The following is a 21,042-nucleotide window of genomic DNA, read 5'->3' on the forward strand; positions in this document are numbered from 1 at the left end:
AAGTAAAAAAAAAAAATACAACACAAAAACCCCTAAGTATAATTTTTAAAAAATCTTTTTTTTCCTCAAGCGTTTTACGATGGGATAATGAGACAGATGTCTCTCAACTGGAAGGACATTTTGACATGGTTATGTGTGCTGACTGGTAAGTACATAAAAATCATAAAACTCCTGTTAGGAAAAAAAATAGCTTTGCTGGAGTAATTGGGCTGTGCTGTTTTGCTGTCGGCTAAGCAAAGTCAACAAATGAAGCACAAAGCCACCTTAACCTCAACAAATTAATATTCATCTCCATGTGACAGTTATAAGGTAGTCTCCTATCACAGAGTAACTTCTACCACATTATTTCCCAAAGATTGATTTTGAGAAGCATTTCCATTTTCTGGAATTGCCTCTGTTTCATGCTTGACGTATCAGTAAATGGACGACTTAGGCAAATTGCAAATAATTATGGCTCGGAGAGGAATAGTCTGGAGAAAAAGGAGTTTATCAACACAAGCAGCTCAATTAGCTTACTTCTTAGGAGAGATCTGACTATTGATATAAGGGAATATATGTATGTGTGCACACATATATACGCTCCAGCAAATAAACATATCTATGGAATATCTTTAGGGAAATAGCTTTTCTTAAAATGTATGTTTGCTGTCTAATACTGTTCAATGTATTCAATTATGATATTTAATTATACATAAAATAAGAATTATAAAATTACATTTTAATTGTTATGCAAATAATAATATTAAAATCTCTGTCAGATGCCTGCTTTTTAAAAATAATTTACATATTTTGTCTTCTCTTTTAGCCCAGTCTACTTATTGTTAATGACAGTCTGATCCTAAGTTACAGGATAAATATGTACCAAACCTTAATAATGATTTCAACTAATCTTATGTATTTTCTTCACGTGTGTTGAATAATAATTGTTTCAGCATATGGGAAATGTTGACAATTCACAATTATTTTTCCTGTTAAAAGTAAGATCTTATTTGTATGTCTATCTTGATGTTTTTATGACACCTAAGTTCAGATTCTAAAGATCTGTTATATTGATAAACTGAATCATAAGACCCAGAGCCCAGAGAAGACTCCCTCTCAGAGAGTTGAGTGAATAGGATGACATTTTCAGGAAGTCTTTATTATTATTATTATTGTTATTATTTAATACAATTTTTAATGGGTAACTTTTCTACCCAGGTTAATGAAATTAGATTTTCTTTCTTTTTTCTTCTGAATAGTACTTCTCAATAAAAAATTAATATTTCATTTTATTTTTAGCTTGAGATTTTCTAGTTTTCCATGACCTTTTAGTCTCTTTGAACCCAGTTTCAGAAAACCTGTTCCAAAGAAGGAAGAAACAGATTCCTGATTAATCATTGATAGTGTGTCTCAATATTACATCCTTCATCTAATCGAAAATAAGGAAATAAAATCTCACCATATGATTTGAGCCATGTAATTTAGTAAGTGCCTTTCCTCACCAAATATGAGAAAGATCCTCCAGGTTTCATTGCGCAGATGAAGATAATGCTGGCAGGATTAGATCAGATTAAGCAGGAAAGTCAGCTCAGAGAGCAGTGGAAAGAGGGACGGAGGGCAGCATCTTCTTGGAGGCTTAGACGGGTCGCACATGGATGGGCTCTGATTACGTGGGGAAAGTCAGGGCTGGCCAAGAGATTTAGGTTACATTTGTCCTTTGCACAAATATCAAAACAGCCCGTCCTTGTCATACCTTGTGTTGTGGGCACTCACACCATGTCATCCTATTTGTACCAGAGAGACAAGCAGAGGAAGTAAGATTACTCTTTTATGATTAATGTTTTCAGGTTAAAAATAGCCACACAACATGTTTGAAAAATAGTCTTGTTTTTCCTTGCCAACAACAGGATCACATACAACTGGTATACATAATGCATATTCACTTAATGCTTTCATTACAAATATAGTATAACATAATACAGTGCACACACACCACACACTCACACATCACAAACACACACATCTAATGGCTCTGTGAGAATGTATGAATTCAAATGAACTAAATAGACCAAGTTTCATTTTATAAATGGCTTTTCTATGCATGAATTCAGTGGGGTTTTTTTTTCCTGGTGTTCTAAGTGCCAGAATGTCAGCCTGTTTATAATTTCCCATTAGGAAATATGAAACATTAAGCTACTCTCACTGCGATGCTGATATTATTTCCAAAAGAAATGCTTTGGGAATGGTTTCTCTTCGTATTCACAGGGATGGGTAAGCTGCTTAGAAACTTAGAAAGTACAGCGGTGTTTGTAATATGCATGTTGTGCCGATAGCAGTGAGGCCCAGGGCTCCATGAGCTCTTTATTGTCCTGTAGGTTTGGCATTTCTCTATCAGAGTTTCTGACTGGATGCTGCTTCTAGGGGCAGGCAGGCAGACCATGCAGCTTTTCTCTCTCTCTCTTTTTTTTTCTTTTTTGAATGTCACAGAGGAGGAAAAGAAAGCTCCCTTTAGACACTACCACCAAGATGAAACCTGAAATGCTCAGTGCCAAAACTAGGTACCACACATAAATAGATCACTTAAGTCTCACCCCATCCTTCAGTCATTGTCAGCCAATGAGATCTGGATTAGGCCACGGGAATATGAAGCAAGAGTCACAGGGTTCGATTATTAGGCACATGGATTAAATTCTTATTGAAGCATTTCCAGCAAGGATGGCATTGTCTGATTCCCTGAATAGCTAACCAGTGGTACTGCTTGATCCCATTTACATGAAAACAAGCTCTATTCACAAACCTATTCCCAACCCACATTGTGGCTCAAGTAAAAATGCACATGATTACAACAGGCGGTGATATGTTTATGTTCTTGAATCATTCATATATTCATATATTTACATTCAAACATTCACAAACCTGTGGGTACCAGGGGAAATAACTCATTTCCCAGAAGACACAGTCTCTTGGCTCACATCTAAATTATTAGCTCAACTAGATTATAAAATAAAAAGGAAAGCTGTGAAAGCTAGTCATTATTTAACTGTTCAGCATTTTTGACAATGAAATATAGTTTCATGGTTCAACAGTTCCTAAATAACTTGTAAAACGTCAACTTTGAAATAAACAGAAAGGAAAATAGAGGTACTGCAAAAGGGATGCTGTGGACAAGCATCAAAATATTAGAATATTTAACCACAGGTGTAAAAAAAAACACCTGCCTATTAAGTTCCTTGGTTGACTTGTTTAATGTTGAATTTAATATGAGTTCCTTTGCACTGGAATGCAGTCCGGCCCAGTCCTTGCTGAGCTTAGGAAAGTGAGTGATTGTTACTATTAAGTCTGCCTTTCCAGACTCCTGTTCAACCCCAATAATCTAAGAGCCTGGAAGTCAGATTTTTTTTTTTATCCAGTGAACGCTCTCATTCAGCATTTGATGGCTTTCCAGTTTATTGTAGCTCTGCAGAAATGAAAACGATTCTGCACCCTTGGACTCTAACGGCTCAGAGAGAGGCTGAAATGCCACCCGGAGCCTGCCGCGTGGAGCTAGGTGTGTGGGAGTCAGCACCACCTGGGCACGCCTGCAGCCAGACGTGGGAAAGAATCGGGGAAGGCACATCACCTCCCTTGCTCTCAGCATTTTCACTATGGACACTGGAATGTTTCTATTTTCTATTCTTTTTTACTTCTAATGATTTTTTTTTAAGTTTGGTTTTTGTGGAAAAAAAATTGTTTTCAAAATAGGTTCTAGAATTTCTTTGATTTCAGATGCTGTAATCATGGATATTTCTAAATCACACCTTAAAGAATTTTACTCCTGAAAAGATCTTTAACCCAATCATAGTGAGCCCTTTCCCCTCACACCTGAGGACACAGGCCCAAGAAGATATACAATGTGCCCAAGATCCTGCAACCTAAGGGGCAGAGCAAGTGGGATCAGCACAGGGCACGAGTGCCAGCTTCCACAACAGTCAGTGATAACTACTGACAGAGGCCATTCTTCTGCTGCAAGTTAATCCGAAACATCGAATGTAACTGAGCACATTTCACCTTGAAAATCACAAGAGGTCTTCCTTTTTGTGGATAGTGACAGAGAAATGCCTCCTTTCCTCTGCACTAATTAATTTCCCTATGAGAGGAGCTGCAAATGCTCTGTGCGCTGCTCAAAACAGACTGATTCTAAGGCAGTGATGGCGAACCTTTTGAGCTCGGCGTGTCAGCATTTTGAAAAACCCTAACTTAACTCTGGTGCTGTGTCGCATATAGAAATTTTTTGATCTTTGCAACCATAGTAAAACAAAGACTTATATTTTTGATATTTATTTTATATATTTAAATGCCATTTAACAAAGAAAAATCAACCAAAAAAATGAGTTCGCGTGTCACCTCTGACACGTGTGTCATAGGTTCGCCATCACTGTTCTAGGGGAAGGGATGAAAATGGCCCGGCACCTTTCCTTTCTCATAAAATCTTTGGTTCAGATCAATGGAACAAAGCAAGTTTGATTCCACGAGTGAATTCTGTAGAGGTGTGTGTGTGTGTGTGTGTGTGTGTGTGTGTGCACGCGCGCGCGCGCACGCACATCTGTGTGTGTTTTAATGGCCGACCTAGGCTGACTGTCGATGCACTTTGATCAGTAACTGAAGGGGAGAGTTGAAATGGTATCTCCATCCCCATCACTGACCCTCTCAGCCTTTTTAAATAGATCCACTTAAGCTACTGCTGTTCTCTGAGCCCATTAGGACCATTTAAGGGGCGAATTTTCCCGAGATTATATATCACTCCTACTAAAGCACATTGAAATTGCTCATAGGACTATCCTGCAAAGCGTTATAAATTCTGCATCAGAGCTAAGGAGACAGGTGAGCTTGCTTGGAATAAAGACCACTTAGAAAACTACAGGAATTACTTTTGGGAAATTTGATGTGGATGGAGCAGACAACATTACTGTATTTGGAATGTGTCCTATGTGTTGAGCTGCATTTTTTCAGTAAGTTGGGATGCTAATTAATATATTTGTCACCATTACCAACATTAAGTAGAAATAGTACTTTTTAAGGTTATGTTTTAAACTCAACTTTTAAGATGCTGTTTTTTATTCTAATGATCTTACCAGCTCTTAGGATGCACAGGTATAAACTGAGCATGGTCTTTTGCTTAATGCTATGTACCCCAACCAGCCAGGTTTTCTATAGGCCCGAGTACCTGACAGAGATATCCTCCCACAATGATAGTCTTCTTAAAAAACAAAACCAGAACGCTTAATTATTAAAACTTAAGATACCGTTACCTCACTAAAGAATAAGGTATACAGTCCCGAAGAGAAAAAGTTTTAAGACACTTAGATATAACTTGATTTCTTCCTTTTCCATCCTTAATGGTTATTAGTCACTGATTAACATGACTTAAAGGCAGATTTTATAAAAACAAATATTTGCCAACTAATATGTATTATTAAGTTGATTCCACCACAGCCACATAGGTGGGCCTTTATTGATAAAGACACAGAGGCCTCATGGGAAGTGACTTGTCAAGGTGACATAGCAGAGAGGTCAGAGCCATAGCTCTATTAAACGGTGAACTACACCCCACCCTTGCCTGCTGACGGCTAAAACCCTCAGCTCCAAGAAGGATGAGGCAGGGCCCTGGAGTAGGCAGTACTTACTCATGCTCTGCGAGGAGCAGGGAGGCAAAATCAGAGGGGCCTGCACCCAACAACAGCATTGGGAATGGGAGAGGGCTCCCACTTAGGCTCCTCCTGGGGTAGCTGATGCACAAGGCTGCCCAGTGTCCTAGCCTGCGAGTCCCAGATAAGCAAACTCTGTCCCAAGCTTTCCAAGATAAGGCCTGGTGAAGATGGGGTCAGGCCAACCTAACCAAAGGGATGATAGAGCTACAACAAATTCTCCAGAGACCAGAGGATAAAAAAGAAAGATGATAGTGAACTGGAAAAAAATCAACATGGAGATCAAGGGGGAGGAATCCAGAGTTGCCATGGTCTCCATGACGCGCTGCCCAAACCTTATCTTTGTTCTTTGTTTTCGGAACCATTTAGTCCTAGGTCCCTGGTGGAATCTAATCTCAGTGCTATTCCTACTCACTAAAAGCCGTCACCACCGGAGATCATTCCGGCGGTTTATTTTTGGAGGGTGGTCGCACAGCACCCTCTATGTGCAGAGGGCCCGGGTCTACAGAGACTGAGCTCCAATGGCAGCAAGTGCTGGGAGAGCTTCCTCCAAACAGAAGCTTAGAAATCGTTCCGTTATCAATAACCTGTGGCCCAGTGTGTGTGAATAACCCGGGCCCATTGCATGTTGATGACTTCGCTTCGCTTCCATTGCAATACCACTAGCCACAACATCTTTATTTCTCCCCCAGCAAGACATTTGAATAGAAAAATGCAATTTCTCTTCTTTAGCGTTGAGTAAACATGTGTAATTAGCCCTGTACTTGTCTCCATTAGTATCATTAGACTTGGAAACCCAGTTTAATCTGGATTCTGCTCTCTTCTCAATGGCAGCCTGTTTCTGGACCAGTACAGAGCCAGCCTGGTCGATGCAATAAAGAGATTGCTCCAGCCCGGGGTAAGTAGTTCCTGTTTCCTCCCGAACACTGGTTCAGAATAATTAGTCTGCGCGCAGAGATGGAGAGAGTAATGGAATGGCAGGATTAATGTCATGTGATACTTTAATACTTATTATGTCCAACTTCAATTGGGTCTTCTGATCTATCAGATTCTTTCCTAATCATAACCAGGAAACTTCTTACCCTTGGCCTTCAGATAAGGAACACAGTGGGTAGTAAAATAAATGAAACTGCTTCAAAGATAGTGTGAGATTATTTTTATCAAAGAATTTCTTGAGTCTTTTCCTTTGATAGCAATATCTTCATATGAAAGTAGAAGTATGATATGGAAAGTTTTCTGTTGATTTCTGTCATTTTAAATCCCTTCAATGGTAACCTTTGTCATTGGGTATTTATTGCAAAGGCATTTTTTTTCTATTTCTGTTTATATTAAAGAAAAAGGACTTCAGATGAATCTGTATATTAAAAGTTCTTTGCTTTAAAAGGAAGCCATTATTTACATATTATAAACATTAGGTCACAATGAAGCCACGCATGGCATAAAAATTGTGCACATTTTTACATTTATATATCCATTTATGCCTGTGAGTAAATTACAGAGTTTGTATCCACTCTTATTTTGTTGGGCTGTTATACTAAGCTAGGAGGTCTTGCAGCCTAAACAGAGAGTTAATATACGTCTATTTAAAGTAAGAAAACGAGTTTAAAGCTCATGCATTAAAAAAAGAAAAAAAATTTAAGTATGTAAGGCTCTCACTGTACCATCGAGTTTAAAATAGCATAACAAAAAAAATAAAAATAAAATAAAATAGCATAACAATGTTAATGCAGTCAGTCTAGGGCAGGAACTCAAATTTATTTGAGCAAAGACTGCAGTGTGTGTGTGTGTGTGTGTGTGTGTGTGTGTGTGTGAAGTATTTTCTAGTTTTGTTTCTAAAGTCTTTTTAAAAGAGGGTTCGCTCCAGTCTTCTGACCTCAGTGAGACTTACAGACTAATACCTTTCAATATTCCTTTTATATCTGTTTTCACATGGAAGGTTCCCAGGGCAATTTGATAATCATCCTTTGCCTCACACTGTTGCTTTTTATTTTGTTATCTCTGTATAGCTCAGAAACTTTAAATAGACCTCTCAGAGGAGTAACCACAGCTTGGTAAGTGGTAATCAATTAAAGGAAATTGGCTTCTCAGTTCCTTCTGTGCGGTGGGTAGTAGGTCTTGAGGCGAGGAAGGGGCGCGGCCCACGCTGGGGATGGCTGCTGCCCTAGTTGGGTGAGCAGCCTGAGCTGAGGGTGGAAAAGGGAATTTGGGGCCTCTCCATCCCCCCTGTGGGCCTTAGGTGAGCCATGTGAGCATTTGCAAGGTGAGGATTTTCAGAGGCACTGAGACTCTTGGATGTCAAGGCCTCCATGGAAATGTATCATAGGCCACATATATAAATGCAGTGCTTTCAAGGACTCCTGGATCTGCCCTGCACAAACAGGACCACACTCCACGCCAGCCCCCTTCCGGCCTGTTGGTGGCAAATACTCCATTTTGCAGCAGATCTGCATGATTTTCCCAGAATCTTTTGTAAATCATCCTCATGATTCACAATAAAAAACTGCCCAAGCTATGAATAGACCTAAGTGTAGATTGGACTGGAATCCTAGCAGGCCCCCTGTTCCCTCTATTAAACCTTGAACCACACTCCCCCTGGCCTGAAGTATGGCTCCACACAGCAGCCCCCCTGAGCGAAGACAGCAGCCCTCCCTACTGATGGCTGTTACTCACCTTAGCTCCTAGCAGGAGGAGGCAGGGCCCTAGAGTAGACGTCCTCCTTACCACGTGAGGAGCAGGGACCCTGGATCAGAGGAGCCTGCACCGAACAGCTACATTAGAAATGGGAGGAGGGCCTGGCTTAGGCTCCTCATTCACAAACGGCCAGGGCTCTAGATTAAGGGGTAAGGGGTCCACTGTAGGGGGAGTCCGAGTTGCAGATGACACATGGGCATTCCAAAATTACCCCCCAGGAAACTCATCCCTTTTGGGGGATCTAGGGAGGCACAACACTTGCACTCCCTAGGCCTCCACCCAGGTGCACCCTGCAAGGGTCACATGGACTTGGCAGTGACCTGCAGCTCCATGTCCTGTGCCATTGGGCTAGAAGGGTCCCCAGAGCTTGGAGGTAACCAGAGGAAGAGGTGAACTATTCTTCTTGGCTCTCAGCGCTGGCTGTTCTGCTTCCAGAGGACCACCCCTTGCTGAGTGTGTGTGTTGTGAAGTCACAGTCCAAGACTAAGATAATAGCAAAGGTTTTATTTCTACTTAGAGCTGCTTTCAATGTTTTCTTGAGCCAAGACAACTCCTCCACGGTGTTGTGGCCCAGAGATCTGAAGATGTCACAAGAGGCCCACAGAGAAACAACTTGGGGGCTACACTGGTGGGTCCTGAGTTCTTCATAATTCAAGGCTCAGCACATCCAACGGGAGATACAAGAAGTTCTCAGGGTGCCCAGCAAAAACTGCACTTGAGCCAAATGCAGCAGATGACAGTGATGTGGGTGCAGAGACGTGGCACTAAAGGGTTTCCAAGGGCAATACCATGATTCCCAGGTGTCTAGCTTCGTTTCAAAAGTGGAAGAGTATGGAAGTGCTTGGTACCCAGTAGGTGTGTCTGAGTGTGTGTGTGTGTGTGTGTGTGTGTGTGTAAGAGAGAGAGAGAGAGAGAGAGAGAGAGAGAGAGAGAGAGAGAGAGAGATAGATAGATGGGTAGTGACCTGGCTCCAAACAGTAGGGGCTTGGAGCCAAGGATATTGAATTCCATTTTAGATGGAATGGGTTAAAGGCACTTTCAGAACTCACCCATGGAGAGATCTAGTAGACACTTGAAAATATGGGTGAATGCTGCAGTTACATACTAGAGAGTTTTGAGGTATAAGTGATAGTTGACATTCTGGACTTCGGTAAAATGGCCTAGGACTATATAGAATAAGAATAAAAAGTAGGCAGAGCTTTGGGGACCACTGACAATTAAGGAGCAAGTGGAAGAAGAGAAGTCAGGGAAGGGGACTGAGAGAGACACAGGGGAGGAAGCAGGCGGAAGCAGGGAAAGGCAGCATCTCAGAAACCTGGTAAAGAAAAGGCTAGAAAATAAACATAAGCTTAGACATGTAATCGGTATTTAATAGTTGGTTGCCTGGAAATGCAAGAGGAATAAAAGCCTTTCGTTGGCATAGCATATTCCTTTAAAAATAAACCCTAAGCATACTTATTTTTCCAGAAGTGCACACCCTTTAATATGTGAGTATGGATTAGTCTAGCGAAACAGCAACAACTGCACTCACAATGTAAACAGTATCGCCTTGTTTAGTGGGACTCCTCTCTCCTCTCCAGGGATAAACGAATCTTTCAAATTTCTGCTCATCAGTCAAAATTTTACATTCAATTGAGTGTTCATTCTTCGTTTAAAATGATTCCGTGACTGTGAATGCTTAGAAACTTGTGCTTTGGTAAATTGAAAATAATTTTTCTAAAGTGATGGGCTAATTTGAAATCTATTTTTTTTTTCTTGTTTTGATTTTTGCAGCCTAAATTGTAAGGCGTATTCCTCTGATTGGACCCGACAAAGGGTTTGGCTCTACTGAGATGGGTGTGTGTGTCCTAAAACCAATCTCTATGGTGTGGATGCAGACACTCAGTAGGGCTCAGTGGATGCTTACTGAAGCATTCAGAATGGATGATGTACTGTTGTCCCTATTAAGTATGAACCCACATCTCAAAAATATCTGTATTTAATTAAATGAAAAGGAAGCATTTTAAAACTCATAACTGAGTAATTAGAGATTTAAAGTCCTGCTTGCTCTTTCTCTTTCTCGTGGGTCCAGTATTGTGCCCTCTCATATCCCGCCATAGTCCCTGACTCTACAAATGCTTCTTGGAGGAAATCTTTTCTAAAGAATAAGCAATAGGAGATGGCCTTCGAATCCCCAAAGACTCTTATTTCTCAGATGATTCAACATCGGCATTCGGTTTATTCTCTCAACAAATATTGGTTGAGTATCTACTATCTGCTAGGTCCTGCGAAAATGCGGTGAATAAACATTAGAAGATCCCGTTGGCATGGAGTGTACATTCCAGCTAGAGGAGGCGGGCAATCACAAACAAGGATATGATGTGTGTCAGAGGTGATGGGTGCCAAGAACAAAGATAGAGCAGGGAGAGGGGGTAATGATGAGGGCGGGGGGCTGCTGTTCTAGATTGGGTGGTTAGCGAAGGACAGGTAAACCGAGGCCTAAAGGAGGAAAGAGATGTCTGGGCAGAGAGTGCAGCCATAGGCTTCGTTGCAGTCCCCTAACAGCTCACCCCAGCCAACAAGGGGGTGCACTGTGGAGAGCATGTGCTTTGTAAATGCAAGCATCAACCCAACCAAGAACCCCAGAGCCCTGTAAACATGACGATAAATAGCTTAGATCAGAGATTTTCAACCCGTGTGCCACAGGATTTTTAAAATATGCAGTACCACCTGGCTGGTTTGGATAGAGCGTCCGACCTGTGGGCTGCAGGGTTCTGGGTTTGATTCCAGTCAGGGGCACATGCCCAGGTTGTGGGATCCATCCCTGGTGTGAGGGGTGCAGGAGGCAACCAATCAATGATCCTGTCTCATCATTGATGTGTCTATCTCTCTCTCCCTCTCCCTTCCTCTCTGAAATCAATAAAAGTATATATATTTTTTAATGCAGTACCTGACTACTTAGTGAGGGGCACTGGCCTCTTTTCCCTTAGATTGACAAATGTTAAAAATTACAACAGCCAACACAACAATAGCCTTCTGGTGTGAATGCCCTGTTTTGTACCATAAATATATAGGTCATATAATAGAGTTGCATACATATATATATATATATATATATATATATTATTGATTTTTTACAGAGAGGAAGGGAGAGGGATAGAGAGTTAGAAACATCGATGAGAGAGAAACACCGATCAGCTGCCTCCTGCACACTCCCTACTGGGGATGTGCCCGCAACCAAGGTATATGCCCTTGACTGGAATTGAACTTGGGGCCCTTGCGTCCGCAGGCCGACGCTCTATCTACTGAGCCAAACCGGTTAGGGCAATAGAGTTGCATCTTATTGGTCACAACACAGAATAAGGTTTTGTCTGATTGGTTAATTCTTAGTACCAGAAATCCTTTATACAAGTATAGGCACCTGATTTTTTTTTTAAAAAATTGAGCAAAAAGGGTAAATAATTACTATTATTTTTTATTTTTGTAAATCAATCAAAATTAGACCTATATTTTGTCAGATCGGCAAAAAATTAAATATATTTTTTGGTGTGCCACAGAATTTTAGTAATTAGTTTTTGTGTGCCATGAGATGAAAAAGACTGAAAATCGCTGGCTTAGGTAATAGCTGTTAAAAATCAACTCTTCCATTGTAATTGTAAGACAATTTTTGCAAGTGAATTTAAAAAAAAAAAAACTTCCATTATTCAAAAATCCAGAATGGCAACCAGCTCTTAGAAATGACTAAAATGACCTACTAGTATTCACTTTTTTTTTTAAATAGAGACTTTTGCTCTCCTGCTGAGACCATGTATTATATCTACTTTCACATCCAAATGCATTTTTACTGCTAAGTTTGAAAACCACCTGAAAATAGCAATTAATATGAGAAAAGCTGACAGAACCTTAAGTGTATTGGCATGATTGGTGCTGCTATAATTATGTGCCTGAGTGTGTACATGCCTATGTAAACACAGTATGAAAACATGCTTGCTGTCCGGGACTGTGTGTGGGGGGTATTTCTTGCACGTAAATGAGGGAAAGAGAATGACAAGGAGAGAGAATTGACAGAACTTTCATAGCACTATTAGGTGCTGTAGATGTTCCTGTCTTACATCTGTTTAACCTTGTTTTTCAAACTGTTTCCATATTTATCACCTCATCTGATTCTCACCATTTGCTGGGGGTGGGGGACAGCCTTTGTTCTTCCCATTTACTGGATGAGAAAACTCAGTGGGTCAGCTAGGATGACTTAGATGAGATTAGACTAACATCTCCAAGGTCCTCAGGCTCAACAGCTCTGAGATTAGTTTTCTGATTTTCCTGAGGTGACACAGCTCTTTAATGGTGGAGACCCCCTTTACATCCAAAAACCCTTTCTGCCACACAGTTCTTCCTTGTATTCTTCAACCCCTTCATTGCATGTTGAATCGTCTGTGAAACGTAATGTCTCCCCTACACGGTTGTTGAGGGGGTTGAAGGGGAGGTTGAAGCACCCAGCACAGTGGTAGCTATTTTTATTATTGCCACCACTGGTACTAATGAGGAGGCAATGCAGTGTACGGGAGAGAGAAGTGGCATTGGAGTCAGATACGTTTCCATTCATTTACCAGTTGTGTCATCCTGGCCAATTTAGTCAACCTTTCTGAGCATCCTGTAAAATGGACTGATAATCCTTACGTTTTGGTGGTTTGAAGATTGAAGGGAGACAATGAATAGAGAGCCCCTCTCCCAGTGTCTGACACCTACTGCGTGCTCAGTAAATAGTTGGCAGGTGGGAATGGTAAACCACCTTTCATGAGAAAGTAGGATATGTTTATGATTCTCTCAAAACCTGAAGTGGCATTTCATCAAGGTGAAGTGTAACCTTGAAATTAACAGAAGCATACAGCCATCTTTTAACCAAATAAAAAGAAGAGAAGATCCTGAAGCTTAGCCATTCTGTGCACATCTGAGAGGGTGAGGAAAAATCCACATGCACCCAGTAGCGAGCACATGACCCACGTGGAGGTTCACGTCCGGTGGGTTTCTGAAATCCGGTGTATGTTGTATACAGGTCCTCCCGGGCTCCCCACTGCAACAGTCTCATAAGTTTGTGCATTTTATTTAGAAAAGCCTGTTTGTCCTCTTTATACCATTTCTTTGAAAAGCAATCATTTGAGTACTGTGAGGAGCTGCTTTGCTAAAATGAAGGCCATTTTGAAGGATTCAATGAAGTTGGAAACCAAGATCCTTGTAGCTGACAGCGTGGTCCCAGAAAAGGCCGGTGGCAGGACTGAAATGTGAAAATTCCCCACTGGGGATTGTGGTTCCTTGTCTCTGCGGAGGCTTTCTTGGTACTGAGATTTCAGGGCACAATAAACTCACATTTACTGGCGTCTGTTGCCACATGCCCTGGAGCTGTGTTGCGGGTGTGTTGGCAGCTGCCAGCGAGTCGCAAGGTGGGTGGCACTGCCCTGGACCACTTACTTGAAAATCTAGTGCTTTTGTTTCAACCGCTAGACCCAACAGAGGTGCGTGTGGTACAGAACACCGACTTGGAGTCGCATTTTGTTTATTACGTGCGTTATTTGAAAAGCCACTGGCCATTTGACTACGAAATATATATTTTTCATATTTGATGCATAGCTGTCCGTGGAATTGTTCTCACTGTGAATGCCCATCCTGTGTGGACGTCTCCAGAACAATTGAGTTTTCTACCTGAGATCAGTATGTTAAGTGCTTTGACCAATGTCTGCGATGTTTGGTTGCCTGCCAGTTTTAAAATGTGTACATTTCTTTTTTAATGTTCCAGGGGAAAGCAATGGTATTTGCCCCACGCCGAGGGACTACTTTAAACCAGTTTTGCAATCTAGCTGAAAAAGCTGGCTTCTCTCTCCAAAGACATGAAAATTATGATGAACACATTTCAAACTTCCACTCCAAGGTTAGTTTTCTGCTTGTGTTAGATAACACTTTAATCCGCATTGCATTTTGAAGAGATCATGGTCTTTTTGGCAGGTAACCTAAATATTTGATTAAAGTACTTCATAGGTGTGCTGCTTCTGAACAGCTCCGTGTATCTGATTATTTTGTGTGGTAAAGCCACCTTTTATCTTTGCATGTCTAGAAGGATTTTACAGAAACCATTCTTGTTTACTCCTTTCTCTGAAACAAAGTTATCTTTTCATTTATAATAGGCTAATTTATAGGATGCCTGGAGGTGGCATAGAACGAATGATAAACAAGCATTTATATTTTAATGAAAAAGCTTCAGGCTTTTAAGTAGGTTAAATGTTTAGCTGCACTGAAATAAATAGAAGGTGACTGTCTAATTGTATCATGTTGGACTGTAAATCTTTATCTCTGCTTGCTTTATGGCTGGGTCAGTTGGCAGTTTGAGACTGTTAAATCTCCTACAGAATTTCACAGTTGTGGGGTTAGATGTCAGAGCGAGGCGCTACAAGATTTAGGTCAAAAGCACTTATCTGAGAGTGATTTCTAAGCTTGCTTACATAAAGCAATGTTATCAGCCATTTTATTATTTATGGGTATACAGCAATATAGGACACTGAGAGGCAAGTGTTCTGAAAACTTTAGGACTCTCACGTTTGCTAATACACCTCACTGTTACTAGCATAACATGTATTACTTATGTAATTTTGTGCCTTACAGAAATCTCCCTTCTCTGAATTAGTCTGACCTTGGCAAGAGACTTTGACTTGTCACAATTTTGCAAGTTGTGACTGCAGGAAAATAAAGGCCTGACCTTAATTTTCTCCTATAAAAAGACCACTAGCACTCTTTATTACCCAGGACTATGATTTAATGCAGAAATTACTGACCTTTGAAAAATTATATACAAAGTGGATCTGATCTTCCCAGCAAAAGAAAGGAAATCCTCACTTTCTGGGAATGGGTTCACCTCTTTGAGTCTCTAAGCGCTCCATTCAGCCCCTAGAATAGAAATGATGCTTTGTGAACTGGAGGGGTTAAACCATGTCCCCTCACTGTTGGAATTGGGCCCTTTGCTTACAATCAGAAAATGAAAGCAGAATGGCATGGTACTCAGGTCTTACCTGCCTCTCCAGAACATGTTTTCCTCTTTCAACCCCTCCCCGAAACAAACAGAATGAAGAATGGCCCTGGAGGCTTTACCTGGGGGGGGGGGGGGGGGGCCGCGGGGGCAGGGGGACTTCTCCTCTACCCAAAGCAATACAATCTGCCTTCTGTCCCGCTTAGGGCTAGAGATAGGGGGATTGGATGATGGCTGCCTCAGTGTCATTGTCATTCACTTTCCCCCCAGAACAACAAATGCTTTTAGAACCTCAGCCACAGCTCAGGAGAGCAAAGGCTTGGGTTTCTCCACCAGCAGAGAAGTCGGCACCGGGCCTGCTACCTTCTCTCTCCTCTCCTCTCTTCACCTCCCTGCGAGACCTGGAGTGTGTTGGAACATGGGAGGTATTTGAGTCCTTGGTTGCTACCTTTCCTTTGTCTAGAACTTTAGATTGTCAGCAGCTAGTAGACAGCAACGTCCTCTTTTTCCAGCCTTGCACACTATCCTGCAAAGCATCGCTCCCTAAATCACTAAGCATGCCTCTTACCTTTACATTGATATATGTATGTCTATGCCCACCGTTAGTACTCCATAAATAATCATGGGCCGATCGGTCCCACAAAAATAAAATTTCATAAGTGGCCTCATTTTTCTCTCTCCATAATCGCTTAAAAGTTAAATTCCCCAACTTGGGGACACACTGGGCTAAGAAACAGTCCTCCTCCCCTCTTTTGGTTGTGGTGAGCAGTGAACTTAGCGTCTTGTTCTCAGGAAGTAGCATCCTAAGGGGATACTCTGAGGAGTTGGGGTGTCCTAGGTAAATGCTACAGACGTGCGCCCATCATGTTGATTGTTGATGAGCTCAGTTGCGCTGGATTGGGGGTGAGCTGCTAGCAAGAGCCTGCCTCGTCCCTCGGCACCTGAGCTGGGATGCTGGGCTCTCCTGCCCCAGCCGCGCCTACCCTGTGCTGACCCAACCCCAGCTCGCACACAGGTGGAGGTCTCCTGGGCAAGGGGAGGGTGCCCGGATGGGATCTCTCCCAGAGGCCAATCAGGCGGGGGGCGGGGGCGGGGGCGGGGTGGGGGTGGGAATTGGGGAGCGTCCCGGCCCCTCGCCGAGCCCGGGTGTCCGTCACCCAGGCGAGGGGGCGTCTCCAAAGCCAGCACCCCTGTGCCCTCGGGTCCCTGCCCGCCTGCCGCCCGCCTGCCCGGGGCTCGGGGACGTGCAGGGGCCGGCGGCCGCCGGGAACCTCCACCCTGGCCGCTTTTGTTCGCCGCGTGCTAATAGCCGGGGCTTAAAAGTTTTCCATCTTGAGCGGCAATCAGCTTTCTTCCTCTCCATCTCCGGCCAAACCCCCACGGTCCCAGGGACGAGCTCGCTCCCAAATGCAGGAGCGGCGTTTTCCTCGGGGCCGCGTGTTATCCTCTTAGCCCTACTGTGCTGGAATAGAGCGTAACCAGCTGGAGGACTGTAAGACGCCTGATAATGCCGCTCTTTTCCGCTGTCCCGTCTTAATCTTGTTACACAAATGGTTGTGAAGAGATTCATGAATTTTAATTCTGCCCTCTGCATTAGTGCCTCACGTCACTCATACACAGCTGCCTTCTGTGCCGAGGTTTTCACCCCTCCTCTTACAACAGGGGGAAAAATTAGTTACAATCTTGGCAGTAGTGCAAGGTACAAAAAAAAAAAAAATCTACAGATTTAGGCAACCACCCATGAAGCTGATTACCAGTCAGTGATCAGGAGGAACAGCTTTGCCTCTTAAACTTTTCACCTCTCATTGTTAACTGTGAAATTTTATTTCCGTTCAAAAGCAAGCCTGTAATCAAAACGGTGCCATTCTGCACTTTTCTGCCAGTGTTTTTGCTAAATGGTGCCCACACCATGCAGCCAGCATGCCCGGGGACCAGGCAGCTAAAGGTGTGTGGGGTGTGTGAGTGTGTGTGTGTGTGTGTGTGTGTGTGTGTGTGTGTGTATGTGTTTAAAATACTGCCTTTCTGTTCGTCCAGGCAACGGAAAGAAAAATAAAACACCTCCCTCCCCCTACCCAACCTCTGGGTCTCCCCGGGGCTGGGAATGAAATGCACTGCCCGCTGGTGTGGCTGGGAACCTTGACGGATGGATGTGAAGATAGCAAATGGTTTAGCAAGGTAGAGACCTGGCTCTGAGATCCCCCCTGGCTTGAAATTAGTTGATAAAACTGCACTCATTCATGCAAATTTTCTTTGAAATATAATTTTACACGCCACAGGTATTTTTCCCCCCTCTCTCAACTTTCACAAAACCACCCGTGTGTTTATTTTCTGTATTTCTGTACTTAGCCATGAAGAGAGGCTCGGCTCGGCTGTGAAGTCAGTACATTGTGTGAAAAGCACGGCCATATTGCACTTCTGCTTTTCTATTCAAAATGCCACATCACAAGTGGCTGGTGCTTGTCATCTGTGTGGTGGGCTGTTGATAATGGTGGGTACTGTAAAGGGTAAACAGTCTGAACTCCTCTCCCGCTGCTGCTGTTCGCGCCCCGGCGAGGCTGAGCGTGTGGCATCCAATTAGGAAGTAAAGCATAATGTGACTAGTAGCAGCTATATAACTTGGTTCAGTCTTCAAAGACCCTGTTTTAACCTATGAAATTGAAAAATTGTTTTATTCATAATTTCCCTTCTGTTCATTTTTTTTTTCAAGGTGCTTTTGTATTTCTTAACATTATAATTATTCATTGGGCAAAGAAGGACAGCCTGGGAAAATGGAATTATTCTTAAACCACATAACATTCCCCCAGCGAAGCAAACATTGCCGAACAGCTTTGTGTGTGTTCTGGATTCGGAAATGATCTGGCTTGGGGTGTAGGGTTGTCCGCTCTTCCCCATCTGGGGAAAGGCTCACCTTCAACACGGGGTGGGCCCCGGTCCCTCCCAGCAAGGAAGCCTCGGCTTCAGCCTCCAGAGGTCAGCACAGAATCCAAGCTAAAAGTGATTTCTAACCCATATTTACAGAAGAATTATTTACCCCACATATTACCTCAGGGACTTTATAAAGAGCTCATTTGAGTCTGTATATTAGTGCATTGTGAGTGAGTAGGTCAGCTGACTCACGCTGAGTAATCACCTTTCCCTTATCCCCAGTCCCTGAGGAAGAATTTAGCTAGCTTGGCCCCTCTTCCCTCTGTGAAGTATTTCAGTGTGCTCCTTCTATCACTACGGCAACTGACATCAAAGGTATTTACAGTTGATACGCCCCTATTAGTGGGTGTGGTTTGGGAAGTTTGGGAAGCCATTTCTTTGTGTGTTTGTTGTTGTTTTTAATTAGTGATATTGAGGGATGTGTGTTTAGGAATAACACTGTCATTATTTTGGTGACAACCGAAATCCATGAGGCTCTTTCTAAATAGATAATTACTCATCTGTAAATAGAACAAACTCCGTGTAAGAAAACAGAATGAAGTCACGTGAGTGATTGGACCACCATCAGATCTTAGGGCAATGGATTAGGAAGTAAAGACTAGGTGCCTTTACTTTCCCCAATGAAAAGGAAGAGCAGGCTCCTTGCTCCTGTCCTGAGCAGTACGGGCGGGCCACAGTGTGGGAATATGATGTAGAAGGAATATGCACTTTGAAAAGATTCAAGCTATGCCCCAGATTTACTAATCCCGGAAAGAGTCATGTTGGAGCCATTCATTTAGCTTCAAGGGGGAGGGCGAGGTTTGTCTGATTTGAAATAATAAAGGAATTGGTTCCATGTATAGTGAAAAAAGGTATTTATTTCTGATTCTTACAAATTAAAAAAATGAATTAAAATTTGGCTCAAAAATATTGATTTTGTCTTTATAAATAGCAATTTATTATTTGCTAGAATACATATAAATATGACTATCAGAATTACTCTAGCCAATGAGGAGAAGTGTACTTCAGATTGGAGATTGCCGATGGGATTTGCACATCTGCCTGCCCTGGGAAGGCCCTTGGGAGTTCACCTGAGCGGTATCGAAGCCTGCTGCTCTGATTGTTGGAATACGCTTTTCCCTCCAGAGAAAAGAATTGTTACTTATGATTAGTATTAAAACCCCTGGGAAGGACCTGGAGAGTCTTTGAAATGTCCTGGGCCCCACAAGCCTTTCCCTGGTGCCAGGTGTTGCCACGGTCTCCAAACGGGGATCTGAGAGGCCTGCCCGCTGGATTCCCAGAAGCTTCTATGCCAAATGGCTGGCCAGCTCTGCCTTCACTGAAGTGCCTCACAGTTCCTGGGGGTCACAAATGCAGGGTGACTGTTTATGAAAAAACACCCAACCCAAACAAAACAAAAAGATTCTCATCTTGATGCGTCATGTTGATATGTCAGTGCCACTGAGTTGCTTTTTTTCCCCCAGAACAATATATTTAGGTAAGAAGTCTTCGTTATACTCAACATTTAAATCGACTGGTAAAAATTCCTAATCTGAGTCTCCTTACCTTTCTTTTTTTCTATTATTGTTTTCAGTTGAAAAAGGAAAACCAGGATATGTATGAAGAAAACCTTCATTACCCACTTCTGCTTATTTTAACCAAGAGTGGATAGAAGACTAAGCTGCTCAAAAGATGAAGAAAACATCAAGTACACAGGGAATGTTTTCCCAAACCAGAAATCTGTAATGTGTGTAATATGCAGCAAGCCATTGGCTTCCTGTCCAGCCCCCAAGTCGTGGGCCCCCCACCACCTTGGCGACATTCCACGTGTGATTATGGAGCCCACCTGTCCTCACCCACATTATTCCCCAGCCATCCCCGTCCTCTTTTTTTTCAGTCCGCTTGTTGCTCTTCCTGCACTAAACCTTTGTTTGTCTTTAAATATCTATAAACAGCCTGTCTGCTATTTGAATTGGACTTGTAAGCACCCTAAATATTTTTGCCTCTAATTGAGACAGAATTTCCTTTGGTGATTGCCACCCCCATTTTTGGAAAAAAAAAAAATACCTTGGTCTTTGTTCCATTTGGGTGGCGGTAGTTTTTAATGTATAAAACCGCAAACATGATGATTCTATCCTGATTAATAAAAATAAAGCATATCTTTCTGACTCCCTCAAATTAATTGGTGTTAAAGCTGCCATCTCTTTTTCTATCTCCCTGGCTCATTCTTTTCCCCGTTTTAAACAGGATGGTTTTTTCCCCCTATAGATGTATAAGAAATGACTCCCTCAGCCCAAAGCCTTATAAACTGACCATTTGTCCTCTGGACACAATAGCGTGGCCAGCCCTCTGCTCCTCCTCTCCAATTATGTGTGATTAGTCTCAATGTGTTGTGTCAAGGAGGAGGAGTGTGCTGAGTGCTTATTATCTGTTTAGGTACAAGAAGAGCACATTTAGGCTCTGACTATGAATGAAAAGTGAGCCTTTATCAGGGCTCACATCTAACGGCTGCTGTTCTCCAGGCTTCTTTCAAAATAGGTCCTTTCCAGAGAAATTTTGAATAAATGGTTGATAAACCAAACTGCAACCGGGGGGGGGGGGGGGGTGGTTTAAAAACTCAATCACACAATTATCTTATTTAAAGTAAGTATATATTGTTATATGCTGTGACTCGCGTGTATAGTAAACATTTAATAGGTGCTACCTGGGATTAAGGGAGAATGCCTTTTCTGCAGGGAACCCAGGCATATTCCTGCCTAGTGCATCCACGAGATGCTGTAATTCCTTTTGTGG

At 42.4% G+C, this 21,042-nt stretch overlaps 1 protein-coding gene across 2 annotated transcripts in view; it reads left to right on the forward strand.

Moving 5' to 3' along the window:
* The window catches only part of CAMKMT (calmodulin-lysine N-methyltransferase), a 282,803-nt gene extending 262,391 nt beyond the window's left edge, over positions 1–20,412 (forward strand). For both annotated transcript variants that reach the window (XM_070429133.1, XM_070429134.1), the window contains 4 exons: positions 71–145; positions 6,498–6,561; positions 14,125–14,256; positions 19,844–20,412. In XM_070429133.1, the coding sequence (XP_070285234.1) occupies positions 71–145; positions 6,498–6,561; positions 14,125–14,256; positions 19,844–19,921 (349 nt within the window). In that variant the 3' untranslated portion in view covers positions 19,922–20,412. The remainder of the gene's footprint in view (positions 1–70; positions 146–6,497; positions 6,562–14,124; positions 14,257–19,843) is intronic.
* Positions 20,413–21,042: the final 630 nt, after the last annotated feature.

Source organism: Myotis yumanensis, unplaced genomic scaffold, assembly GCF_028538775.1.
Source record: "Myotis yumanensis isolate MYYU_CA2020_CCGP unplaced genomic scaffold, mMyoYum1.0.hap1 SCAF_11, whole genome shotgun sequence".
In the NCBI taxonomy this organism is placed as follows: Eukaryota; Metazoa; Chordata; class Mammalia; order Chiroptera; family Vespertilionidae; genus Myotis; species Myotis yumanensis.